Source organism: Onychostruthus taczanowskii, unplaced genomic scaffold, assembly GCF_017590055.1.
Source record: "Onychostruthus taczanowskii isolate IOZ18803 unplaced genomic scaffold, ASM1759005v1 scaffold42, whole genome shotgun sequence".
Lineage (NCBI taxonomy): Eukaryota > Metazoa > Chordata > Aves > Passeriformes > Passeridae > Onychostruthus > Onychostruthus taczanowskii.
Window position 1 is genome coordinate 5,640,645 of NW_024501682.1, and position 12,732 is coordinate 5,653,376.

At 40.8% G+C, this 12,732-nt stretch overlaps 1 protein-coding gene across 2 annotated transcripts in view; it reads left to right on the forward strand.

The window, feature by feature from the left end:
• The window catches only part of TTC7A (tetratricopeptide repeat domain 7A), a 172,215-nt gene that overhangs the window by 17,631 nt on the left and 141,852 nt on the right, over positions 1-12,732 (forward strand). For both annotated transcript variants that reach the window (XM_041413546.1, XM_041413547.1), the window contains 3 exons: positions 3,436-3,566; positions 5,636-5,757; positions 12,158-12,236. In XM_041413546.1, coding sequence (XP_041269480.1) covers positions 3,436-3,566; positions 5,636-5,757; positions 12,158-12,236 — 332 coding nt within the window. The remainder of the gene's footprint in view (positions 1-3,435; positions 3,567-5,635; positions 5,758-12,157; positions 12,237-12,732) is intronic.

Genomic DNA, 12,732 nt, shown 5'->3' on the forward strand with positions numbered 1-12,732 from the left:
TTTGGGATTTTTTTTTACATAAATGCAGCTTAGATTTGGGGGCAGGGAAGAAAGGGCAAAGATGATAGAAAGGTAAAGAGCCAGAGATGAATCATTGGGAGAACTAGAGGAGGTGAATGGAAGCTTTGCCTTTATGCAGGAGAGAAAAGCAGCATTTCTATACATAGAAAGTTACTTCCTCTAAAGTGGGTAGAATTTGTTCTTTTAAAGAAGGATAATCTCAAAATAGGTCTTGAAATCTTGAGCCTGGGCTCAAGATACTCTGTTAGAAAACTGTCTGCACTGTATGATAAACTACTACAGTATATAGGTATGTATCTATTTAAATTTGGGCACCTGATTCATATGAGAAAAATCTTAGTATAGATAAGCTTTAAGTTGATACTCTCTTACCACAGCTGATTGTGAGAAATACCTGAGTCCCTTTTCCTTAACCAGCTAACAAGGAAGCGTGTAATCTTATGATTTACTTGGAAGCTAATTTTGTCTTTGCAATAGCTCCACTTTGCTTGCTAAACCCAGTTTGGAAGTAATATGCACTTTAGTGGCTTTCTGACACACTGTGGAAACTGAGTTGAAATTAAATTGTATGTTGTGCTGCAAAGTCTTTTCTGTGCTGGTAACTGGAGGATAGACAAGAGTTAGTGGAATTGGTGCTCTTTATGCTGGTGGGTTTCTCAAGTCTTACCCAGCTGCATCCTAAGCAAATCTTTTTGGTGGGACCTTGTACAGTGGGAACTGAATTGGTGGCTGCAAGAGTAGGGAACTTATGTTGTTTTTCTTCTGTTCTTCCCCTTGTATACTGCATTTGCAGTCTGCTTGCTCTAATTTTTCTTTTCATTGCATTTCTGTGGTAGGGAACAACAGCCCTGTTTAGATTCTGTAGAAGATTTTGTACTCAAATGACATCAGGTCAGTGCATACAGTAATAGAGAGAGAGAACCATGACTAATGTTGCATCATGTGGGTCATTTTTCCTTCTAGCCCTTTAAAAGTAGTGCAGTGTAGCATAGTATCTGTTTTAACACACTGTGTATTGCTGGATACTTACTGTGGTAAGAATCCTTCTGGATATGTTCCTTCCCCTGTCTCTGATCAGCCCTAGCTCTGTTTTTCTGACTTGCATGGATGGGCATATTTGTTGTCAGTACCTGATGCTGGCAGAGGCTGGTTGCTTTCCTCCCCCATGTCAGAGCTTAGAGGTAGTAACTCCTTGCAGTGGGCTGTAGCATGTATGTAAATGGCTTTTTATCAGCCTCTTCTATCCGTGTGACATCTCCCACGATAAACACCCCCATACAGACTGTGTTAGGATGCCTCTTGTGGTTTGATTAAATGCTGCTTGTATGTGAATGTCAGTAGATCGTACTGGATTTTTTTTGCAGGGCCCTCAGCCCTACTTTGCACTTTAAGGGAAATGACTCTGAAATGCAGACTTCTTAAAATTTATTTTCACTTAAGAGAAATGACTAGAAATTTAGAGGTAGATAAAACTGAGATGGGTATAAGAACATTTATAGGTTATTTGTTCTGACTGTAGCGCTGGATACTTTTGGTTTGTTTTGCTGTAGAGAGAGTTAATGAGCATTTTTTCCCTTCACTCATTACAAAGTTACGGGGTTGGAAAATGGAAGCATCAAAATAATAGGAAAACAACCCATCATATCAAGACGGAGACTTCACAGATGAACTAGAGACAAAATCTGTTATATCTGGATGCTGTACAAGGTGTTCAACAGAAGGAAGAAGAAAACAAAGATTGGGCATTACTTAAAAGCAGCAAAATGATTGTCATCCCTGTCCCACACACCCTGTCAGTTTGAAGTAAATTCAGTCCTCCTGTTCTACTCTGGTCTGTATTTTCAGAGGTGAAAGGTATGAATGTGTGTTCCTTCAAGATACAGATCTTTGAGGGAACATGCTGTGTACTTCTGACTTGGGAGAAGATAGGAGGAGTGGGGAGCCACCTCCTGAGCTTGAACCAGGGAGGCCTTTTCCCAACCCACTGAACTAACTGCTTATGTCTGGCTCTAATGTAAGACATGAGATAGGGAAACTCCTTGCTGAGTAACCAAGGGGACAGAACAAATGTTGGACATCAGAAGTAAACAAAGCTAAGACTGCCTAGGAACCTCAGGCTCCTCCAGCATGAGCGCCCAGACTGTATCATACATCATGGGGAAACCTGGCTGCCTGTTGCTGCCTCACAGCAGTTTGTTGCCAAGACTCCTGGAATGAGCAGTCTGGGGTGCTGCGCTTCTCAAGCTGTGGAAGTCCAGGAAAGCATGGCTGGTGCCTGTGGTGGGTCCTCCCAAATCTCTTGCCACATGCTGCAACAGTTAAAATTACTTCATTGGAGAGCTGTCTGGACAGCTGAATTCTTTTCTTCTTTTGTCACCTCTGTGGATCTGTGTCGGGAAGACTAGAACTTTGTATTGCATCTTACATATTTGTTGTTATTGGGGAATGTTTGTTATATATAAAATTAATCGGAAAGCATCTGCTGAACTTTTTTCAACATGTGTTGGGCTATGAGGAGTCGGTGCAGTTGTGATTGGTGAAGATCCAAGTTTTCAAGCAGTGGTGTCTTGTAGACATCCAGTGTGGCATAAGAACCTGTACCAATCAGAATAAAACTGGTATATAGATGTGTAGCCCATCCAATTAGATTTGGGTGTAAAGGATGTCATAGTGTGATGCCAGACAAGGGTCTGATAGTAGAAATTTGTAATGTAGGGACCACTAGCTGTGCGTCTTCAATTAACATATTCTGTGTTTATTGGTGGTGTTGGATAATGATACAAGAAAGAAGTTCAGTAGTACAAAACCCAGGATTTTTTCCTTCCTTTGGAAAGGGAATGATCTTGTGGTTAAGAGTCTCCTGTGCCTTGCCAAGAGCTTGCTGTGTGTCCATGAGGAATCTGCATGTGCTCAGATTTTCCAAGAGAGGCCTCAGATTTTCCGACTTTGCTTCTGTATAATTTTCCAGTTAGGCAATTTTTTTGTTTGTTTTTTCCCCTCAGCACTGCTGCTTATTGAAAGCTTCACTTGAAGTAGCAGATGCCTAGAAATGATCAAATTCAGTGCCAGGCTGGCACTGAATTGAAGCACCCAAGATCTGTAGCTGTCTCTGGAAATGTAGGCCTTAATTTCTCTGTTTGCTGATTCCTACCAGAGGGATTGTGTGTCCTGCCTTCATAAAGTGTTTGAAAAGCATGGTAGGAGTCTGCAGTGGCACTGTGTGTTAGAGCAGCATGACAACGATGCCTTGCATGTGTAGGAATTGTATTTTCATGGGGGTAGTGTCCTGAAAGTCATCAAATTGATAGGGAAACCACATGTGGAAAAGCCTTCCTGACAGCTGGTAAATTAAGAATAATATGGCCATACTGCTGTTGGTGGGCTTCAGCTAAAGATGATGTTGCCATTTTGCAGGTTTGTCGCTGGAGCGCTCAACCAACTCGATTGCCTCACGTGCTCGACTGTGTGAGAGGGAGGAGGAAGTCATGGCTTGTTTTGAGAGAGCCTGTGTTATTGCCCAGGTATACTTGCAGGAGCTTGAGAAGGTAAGAAAAAATGTGCTTAGGGTATGGTCTGGGTGAAATTTCTAGGGATTTGACAGCAAAAATGAAAAAATGGAGAAATGTCAAGTGATCATAGCAAGGAATCTGAGAACAAGTTGGAAGAAGTGAGGTGTGTCAGTAAAATCATTTGCAAAACAGCAGTTTAGCTGGTCTCTACCTATTTCTTCTGAGAATGAGGTCTGGAAATAAGTTCTGCCTGTGGTAATGCACCAAATACTTCAGATATGCACAAGTTGCATCTCAAGTTTAGCCCTTACTAAAGAGGAACTATGAACTTTGCATGGCAAGTGCTGGTGTGAAGGAACTCAAGACATTTTACATACCTGCTGTGTAAATGATGCACAGCAGTGGTTATTGAGATCCTTAATGAGTTGAAAGAAACCTTTTTGGGTCAGCCGTAGCAGTTTAATTACCAGTGCTTCACCTTCTCCAAGTGAACCTTGAGGAATCCAGATCATTAGAACCTAAGTCCTCCATCCCTGGAAGTGTTCAAGGCCAGGCTGGGTGGGGCTTGGAGCTGCCTGGTATAATGGAAGGTGTCCCTGCCCATGATAGGGGGATTGAAACTAGATGATCTTTTAAGGTCCCTTCCAAACCAAACCATTCAGTGATTCTGTGATTAGTTGCAAGTAGCTGCTTAGCCAGTGAATAGTAGGGTGAATACTGGGAGCTTTCCACTGTGCCATGCAGATAATAGGTGCTGCTGATTTGCTGGGCACATGCATGCAAACTTTGCCTAGCTGAGGACATACCGCGTGCTTCCATGCCTTTCCTATGCCACACGTCATGCTTGACATCAGCAGTACTGATGGCAATGCATTGTTATCTGTCCTATAACTGAAAGGCTTTTGACCTCTGACCAGATACTTCTGCTCTTCTCAGTAGCAAAGGTGTGTTTCTGTTTCAAGTTTTGTTTTTAATTGCATTGAAACAAGAAAAAAATAAGCTTAGTCCGCATACAAAAAATCATTACAAAGGAAACTGAGAGGAGGCCTGCTCTGTTTCTCTGCAGAAAAAAAAAAATGGAATAGTCTTTAAATTGAAACTATTACTGTTCTTCCACTGTGGAAGAATGAGTTCCTGCCAGTGCTAGACGCTGTAAATTTCTTTTACTGACAGCTTGGGTCTGCGAAGAAGGAAAAGGGTCTGACCTGTAATTCATTCACTTAGAATCATAGAATCAGTAAGGTTGGAAAAGACCTCTGGATTTACTGAGGCAGCTATTAATTCAGCACTACCATGTTTGCCACTGAACCATGTTGCCAGGTGCCAACGCCACATGCTTTTTGAACACTTCCAAGGATGATGATTCCACCACTTCCCTGGACAGCTTGTTCCAATGCTGGACCATTCTCTCAGTGAAGAAATTTTTCCTTATATCATAACTTGAGGCCATTTCCTCTTATCCTGTCACTTGTTACTTGGAAGGAGACTGACCCCCCACCTCTCTACAACCTTCTTTCACATAGTTGTCTCTGGATACAGAGACAGAAATGCAGGGTTGATGACAGACACAGTAGAAGTTCATAGTCCTTCTCCAGTCCTAGATGAAAAGCCCTGCTTTGGAGAGGCAACTTGCAGCAATGGAAATGGCTTGTTGCCAGTAAGGAAGCAAAACCAAGGAAGATCTGATAGGACAAACAGAGGAAAGATTAAGATTCTTCCATCAGGACTCAGATGGCTTGCTAACTCTTATCAAATATTTAAGTTATATTGAATTAGATAAACCTATTCAAACGTTGTATTGATGTTTCTGTGCAACATACTGGATCTTTGTAGTTTGTGTGGTATTTCCCAAGCTGTTGATGTTAATATGCAGCTTTCTGCTTACTTCATTAAAGGTTGGAAAGGTTTCAAAACTCATATTGGATGCAGAATATCTCATGGAAGTCATTGTATAGTTTATTTTAAAATTGATTTTATAACATTTTTGAATAGCTGATAAATGTAACATTTAGTTGTTGAAGATTAAAGTCTACACTAGCTCACAAGGACCTGGCTAGTTCCGACAGTTATCTGTATTCCAAGATATTTCTTTTTTTCCCTCACAGACCTTAAACAACACACATTCAAGGAGTATCAAGGGCAGCAATGTGACTTACTCTGAGTTTGAACTTTCCTACTTTCTGGAAGCAGCTCTACAGAGTGCCTATGTGACTCAGTTAAAGAAAGGGTAGGTGGATGCAGATATTAATAAAATTAGGTAATATCCCATGTTTTGTCTCAGATGAATACTAATTTTTTTTCTTATGTTCTGTTATGACTTTTGGCTGCTGGCTCACCTCAAGTCTCCTCAGTGTCCTTCCCTTTCTTTTCTTTGTGTCTCTCTGTCTTTCTTAAGAGAAGTAAGCATCATTTTTCCAGACCTGCAAGTAAGGTGGGGTAGAACAATATTCTTGTCTTGACTCAGCTTTGCTCCCTGTGGAGACAAGGGGAGTTTGACAGTAGAGAGAGAGTGTAATTTACATGGCTATGTGCCCTTAAAATTTTCAGCACCTGGTTTAGAGTTCAGTAAAGTCTTACAGGTAGTTTCTTTCATTTGTTTATTTGTTTGTTTGTGTAAGGTCTTAAATATGCCAATCAGTGCCTCAAATCTGTGTGTTTTTACTATGGAGAATGTATGCAGGAACAGCGCTGCTCCAGGGTATTTATTATGCCTCTGAAATACAGCTCCCAGTGAACTTCAGAAGGGCAGGAGGAGTTAATATCTACAAGCCTACAGTGAATTTTATGAGCCTACAGTGAAAAACCTTCTCAAGATCAGCAGAAAAGATGCTGTGAATGCCTGCTTCCAAAGGCCATTGGTGAGGACATGCTGTTCCCTAAACCAGGTTGTGTCTTCAAAACATAATTAACTCTGGTTATCCAATGGAGAGATTTTGTCATGTAGGAGTGTCTCTTCAGCATGTGTAAACAGTACTTTTAAGACTCTATCCTTCCTAAGTCCTCTTCTTGCACCATATTATCCCATTTATTATCAAGGAGTCAGAATCTGGGTTTCTCACTACAAATTGTGTTCACAAATATTTAATTTTGGCTCTTTTTGCCTTCACCCCCAGTGAAAGATACTTTCTCTCATTTTCTTTGTTTCTTTTCCTACTGAGTAGAATGGAAAAGAAAGAAAAAAAAAAAGAGAAGATGGAAAAGAAAAAAACTAGGAAAAAAAATCCCAGCAAAAATCAGTTTAAATCCTTCTGTAGAAAACTGATACTATTTTTTTCATTCTGTTGGAGGAGGAGCTTGCTTCTTCTTTAGGGCTTTTTTTGCTACCTTTTTATCCCTTGAGAATGACTTTAAATGCAGCTGTGAATAGTCGCTGTTCTCCATGTGTGTGGAGCAAAGCTGTACCTGTAAGCATATCCATGAGATGTGCCTTCAGGTAAACTTTGTTTTAACCTGGAGGCTTACAAAAACACATAGATCAGATGTTGTAAAATGACCCCTTTAGTCAGGAAGGTACAAGTTTAGGCATAAAGTGAAGTATGAACTTGTAAAGCATAGTCTCAGTGTCTGCTTGGTATGTGGTTTTCCCAGGTGAGCTGGGGGTTGGCCAGCTGTGGCACAGTATGTGCTTTCCTAACCTTCTGCCCTTCTCAGGGCAAACAAAAAGCTCAGGTCTTGCCAGTAAGCCCATTAACTATGTAGTAAAATAAAATCCCATGTAGAACATATGGCACTGATGTCCTCCAGGCACCTTTTGAATATCAAACTCATGTTCATTTTATTCAGCAACATTGTAAATTCAGTCTTCATCAGCGATGAGTTCATTATATCTAGCAGGATAGTTTGGCCATTACTGTGGGCCCTGCGTACTCCCTTCCCATATTATTTTAATGATAGCCTTAAAAACAAAAATCAAATCCCAAGCAAAAACAAACCACAAAAAACTCTACAGGAACGCAATTTGAAGCCAAATACATGTGTGAATTAAGGCATGCTTTGATTATAAGCTGAATTGCTGCAATAGCAGCAAAATGTTCTCTATAGCTGTCTCCTGATGAAAGAGCAATGGAGCTCCTGCAGCTGGGGTGGGAGTGGAATCCCACGGGCTCCTTACCTCCTGCAGAGCAAGTGAGAAAAATCAGCCAGGGTTGCAAAGTCCACTGGGATAAAAGGAGCCTGGTGGGATGTGGCAACTTGTCCGCCCCCGCAGCTGATGCTGATGTCTGGTTTCTGCCACGAGAGGGCATAAGCAGCATTGGGATGTATTATGGGAAGGGTAGGGATATGGGAAGAAGCTTTTTAGGATGCTTCATGAGTATAGTAGATTACTCCACCTGATACTGAACAGCTCAAAGAAATGCTTTTGTTCCCCTTGTTGCTTCCAGCATGTTCAGGTAGGAAATAAGCCTCGGATGATGACTGCTCAGGCTCTCAGGGGGTAGGTTCTATCAGGTGGGATGTCCTTCCCCAGTGCTACATGTGCACGAAAGGAATAGTGAGTGTTTTATTTTTGTCTCAACAAGCAGAAGAGCTCAGGGATACAAGTGCTGTTGTTATGCTTTTGTTCCTACTGGCAGGATCAGATGTGTTCTTCTCAGAGTGTGGTCAGGGATGCCCTTTTCTCTTGCAGTGGGCAGTGAAAAGAAGACACCAGTATAAAAGAAAGGTCCAATCTCCCCTTCAGGTATTGAACTGCCAGCTGTAAGGACCAGCAAGTCTTGCAGCTGTAGAAGTCACAGATGCTTTTAATGACATGCCACAAAAAAATATTGTGTTGCTGAAGATGCATTTCCTGCAGTTGTTTGCCATGCTGGAACCCAAGAAAGCTTTCTTTTCATCCTCCAGTGAGGAATGTTGATGCTGTGGATGCAGAACATAGGAAAGCAGATGCTGTCATACTGTAAGAGGCAGCCAGTTTTCTTAAGGTTATCATCTGCACTAGGTTTTGGGTTTTGGTTGGTTTGTTTGTTTTGGTTTTTTTCTGATGCAGATGTATGAATATTAGGCTCATTTCTTTTTGCCTTTTCTTGTGTTTATGCATGAGCAGTTGTTTCAGGAGAGGATATAGTTTGTTAGAAACCTGGGTGAGGCGCAAAGATGCAAAAGGAGGTGGGCAGAGGCAGCTGATGTTGCTGCTGTTTCTGTGCTCTGGGTACTGCTTTACTCTGGAGAGGTGATGCTGCAAACTGCCCAGTAATTATCTCAAGCTGGTCTGTTCTATCTGTCAGCAACTGATTGTTTTAGCAGTAAATGAGTGGGGGATAAGAACATGATCTGCTGTTGACCATGTTGTTGGGGGACTGTCTTTGCCAACCTCTGTGTCCACAGTCCACTCCTTTGTTGTCAATATTTTTCCCAGCAATTTGCATAGAAAACAGTGTACTTCTTTATTTTCTAGTCTATTTTATGTAATGTTATCTTAAATTTTATGTAATGTTAGCCAAACTATATGACATAACTCTGCTTGAGTGCTTTGATTTGTGGACTGGTAATTAATCTCTATTAATAGAGTACATGCACAAAACAAATTTGTATGCCAGGCTGGACTGGCATAAAAGACTCTAAAGTTGCTCTTTATCACAGTTTGTGCCCATGATTGTCTGTGTTCAATTTTATTAGATTAGCTGTAACTGAATACAAAACTGCTCTTTATCATGTTTTTTTCAGATGGTGCTCTGACCACTACTCTGGCTAAAACTAAAACCAAGGCAGTTTAATGATCATGTCCTTTTCCCTTCCTGTTTTTCCTCATTTCTTTTTCTGGCCTCTTGGCAATACAATAGGGGCCTATGGACTCTTCCAACTCATTTTGTTTCCATGATCTAATGTTCACTTATGATGCCATGGCTTGAGGCAGCATTACCTGGGATTTCCAGGTAGTCCTCTATCCAAGTCCTGCAGAGGCTCAAGATTGTTTAGTTTCTAATCTAAGTAAGATCAAGTGTTTGCACCATGGATTGCCAGAGGCTTTATGACTGCATCCTCATCCAGTCACCTACATAGAATGTATTTCTGTTCCAAATACATACTTTTCTTTTTGTTAATTTCTTAAGGTCCTAATTTAAAAAAAAAAATCCCTTCAATTGCACATTTAGTATATAAAGGGCATATATTAATGGAACAGTGAGTTCCTTATTATTGTAAGCAGAGCAGTTTATATGCTCCAAATGAAATGTGCTCAGATGTTCTCCTGGCTTGGAACAGTAGAGTGAAAAGACAAACTCCTGTGTTTGCAGGCAGGTGTGCTCTGTCTCCTGTCACAGCTCAGTAATGTTTGATGACGTTCAAAATACAAAAGCTGCCAAACCAAATCCTCAGTGCTGTAGAACTGGTAATTTTGAGAGCTCAGGGGATGGGGTGGGTGCTCTTTGATAGGTCCTGGCCACACGGGCAGCTCTCTGGGAGGTGGTGAGTGCTGGGTGCTCCTCCTGTGCCACCCATTTTGCACTCCTGCATCTGTTAAAGGTGTTCCTAAGTCTGTTAAAGGTGTTCCTAAGCATTTGTCATGTGCTGCAGGGTTCCAGCCCTGACTATTGACAGACAGGCAGCAATTTGCCATTTATTCTATCATTCACTTTAGTGTGTCTGTTCCTTGTTTTTCTTCTCCCCTTCCTCCACCCCAGAGCAAGGTGTTTCTGCCAGGAGGCTTAACTTGTTTTATGGCCTTGTCTAAAATGTTGAACTGTGATGGTGCTTTAGTTTTCTAGGAACAAAACTGTCTCATTTTATCACATTCGGTAGGTTTTTCTTCTTGCAAGTATGTGCCAAATGTGAAATTAATTGGCTTTGCAGGTGGTCACCAGTCTTCTTTCTGATGTTGGTTAATGCAATTCACTGGCACTTTATTAAGACAAATGTCATTATTTAGGTCAAAGAGACCTAAATAAATGCATTTTTGAAAATGCTGTAGAACTGTTATACTCTGTAACTCTTCTGGCCTGAGGAGCCCATGGAAGAACAGAAAATGCTGATAGTTTTCAGTAATCTGGAAGAGCAGTTGGACAGCTGAATTTTGTTTTGATGGGGGAATTTATTAATTGTTTCTATCTTGATAGTAAGTACCATGTAAACAGTTCTGTTGGATTTGGTCACTACTTGTGCATAGGGTCCAAAACTGCATCTTTGTGGGTTTATTCTATTCTAGAACCACAAAAAAGCTCCTAGTGTCTTGGCCCTGTCACTGGAGTGCTTGCTGAAGTATTGAAGTCCAACTTAAAAAACCTTCTTGACCTTTTTTTCTCTTGATAAATTTGAAGTACATTTTTTACTTGGGAGAAAGTGGGAGGAAGAAAGACAGCATTTGACTTTTCTCTACAAGTTTTCAGCTTTTTTGCCCTTGTTGTACTTTCTTGCCTGCCTGTACACTGCCCATGATTAGACACTCTACAGATTACCTCAGAATTTGACTGAGATGGGTATTGGAAGTAAGGCCATATGCATTTGCATTCTGTGACATGGTGACTACAAGCTTTAGGGTGGCATTTTATGTAGCCAATATTCATGGTAAACATGATGACATTTTTATCTCTGCACCTCCAAAATAATTACCTTTTTTTTATTGTCATCAAATGTTTGCGGTTGTTTCTGGAGTGCAAGAAGGTTTGCAGTGCAGGAAAGCAGGCACAAGTGCAATTTGTACTGCTTATCTTCAAAATTTAATCAGTTTGACAGAAAACGTTTTTATGGCTTTCTTTATAAATGAGATTTAGCTTTTGTCTGCACAGAAAATTTTCCTGGATAAGCTGAAGTGACAGTTAATGTACCAGTACAAGTGCTTATTTTGTTGTCTTGTACAGCATTGCTTCTTTTCTGATAGCTTGTATGTCTTTGGGTAACTTTGACCCTGCAATGAATGTGCGTTGAACCATTTTGCAGTTACTGTGGTGGTGGGGCCACATCCTTAGCCTTGAACAGCTGATAGACTGCCAGCGTGTTAACTGATATGTACAGTGTTTAATCTTTCCTCTCTGCATCTCTCTGAGTGCACAGGCACGATTAAGATAGCATTTGGCAACTAGTCAGCTTTAATTGCTCATGGTGTATGCAGAATAATACGATTTTTTTCTAAATTTGTTTTTTTTAGTCTAACCCTTTTACTGCAGGTTAAGCTGTGATTGCAGACAGTTACTGCAACTTAGCTGCCTGATAATTAACTGTTTAAACCAGTGTAATTTCATCATGTGCCTGGACCATCAGACACAAAGCATTTAAGCACCACCTAAAAGAAATCGTCATTTAAAAGCATCACGTAAGCTCAATATAATTCAAACAAGTACAATCTGTGTGTATGAAGAGGAGATGTGCATACTTTTAAGGAGCAGCATCTGCTTTATAAATATGAGCTATGAAAGGCTTCCAAATGTCCCCTCTGTTCATCAAATGTGAATGTGATCTTCTCTTAGAAAGCCATCTGGAGCAGGCAATGCTACAGTCGCAGCCTTGCTCTGTGCCATTGTCCTGTCTGTGCCTCAGAGTGACTTGTCTCGCTACTGCACTACTGTTAGTGATTGTTTCAGTGGTTGTTTGAACTTCAGGTGTGTTCCTGAGCTTTGCCACATCATAAAAATATTCTGTTTCCAGTGTGCTGATTTTGGGGGTTTTTCATTTTTTTTTTTCTGTCTTCCCCATAGAAATATTGTGAAAGGAATGAGGAGTCTGCGAGAAATACTACGGACTGTAGAAACAAAAGCTACTCAGACCTTCAAAATGGTAAGGGAATGGGAGATGGGAGGGTGGGGCAGTCTGGTATGCAGGAATTCTCTTGATTGACCAGTGCTGTAGCACAAAAGTGTATTTGTCCTCACTTGATTGATTGCTGGCTTTATTTCTTTTACTTTTTTAAATTTTGTTTTAACTTTTGGAAGTGATATGTCAAGTGATCCCCTTAATTCAAAGACCTGCCCAATTGAAACCTCCAGACTTTCAGACCTGGGCGTACAGGTTACTTCTCTTGGGTTTGTGTTTTGTTTGTTTTGTTTTCTTGGTTTCAGTGCATTTTCTAGTAGAAACAGAGATGTTACTAGTTTGACAGTGCTGTCCTCAGGTGACGCTGTCTTGTTTTCTTTCTCAGTTTCGATCTGCATGCACACCTTTCTGCTTTTGCATATAAAAGCATTAAGTACTTCTGTCTCTTGCAACAAGCAGTGCTTTTTTAGACTGATATCTTTCAGTGTTCCTTCTGTAAAAGCCCCCTTCAATACCGTAC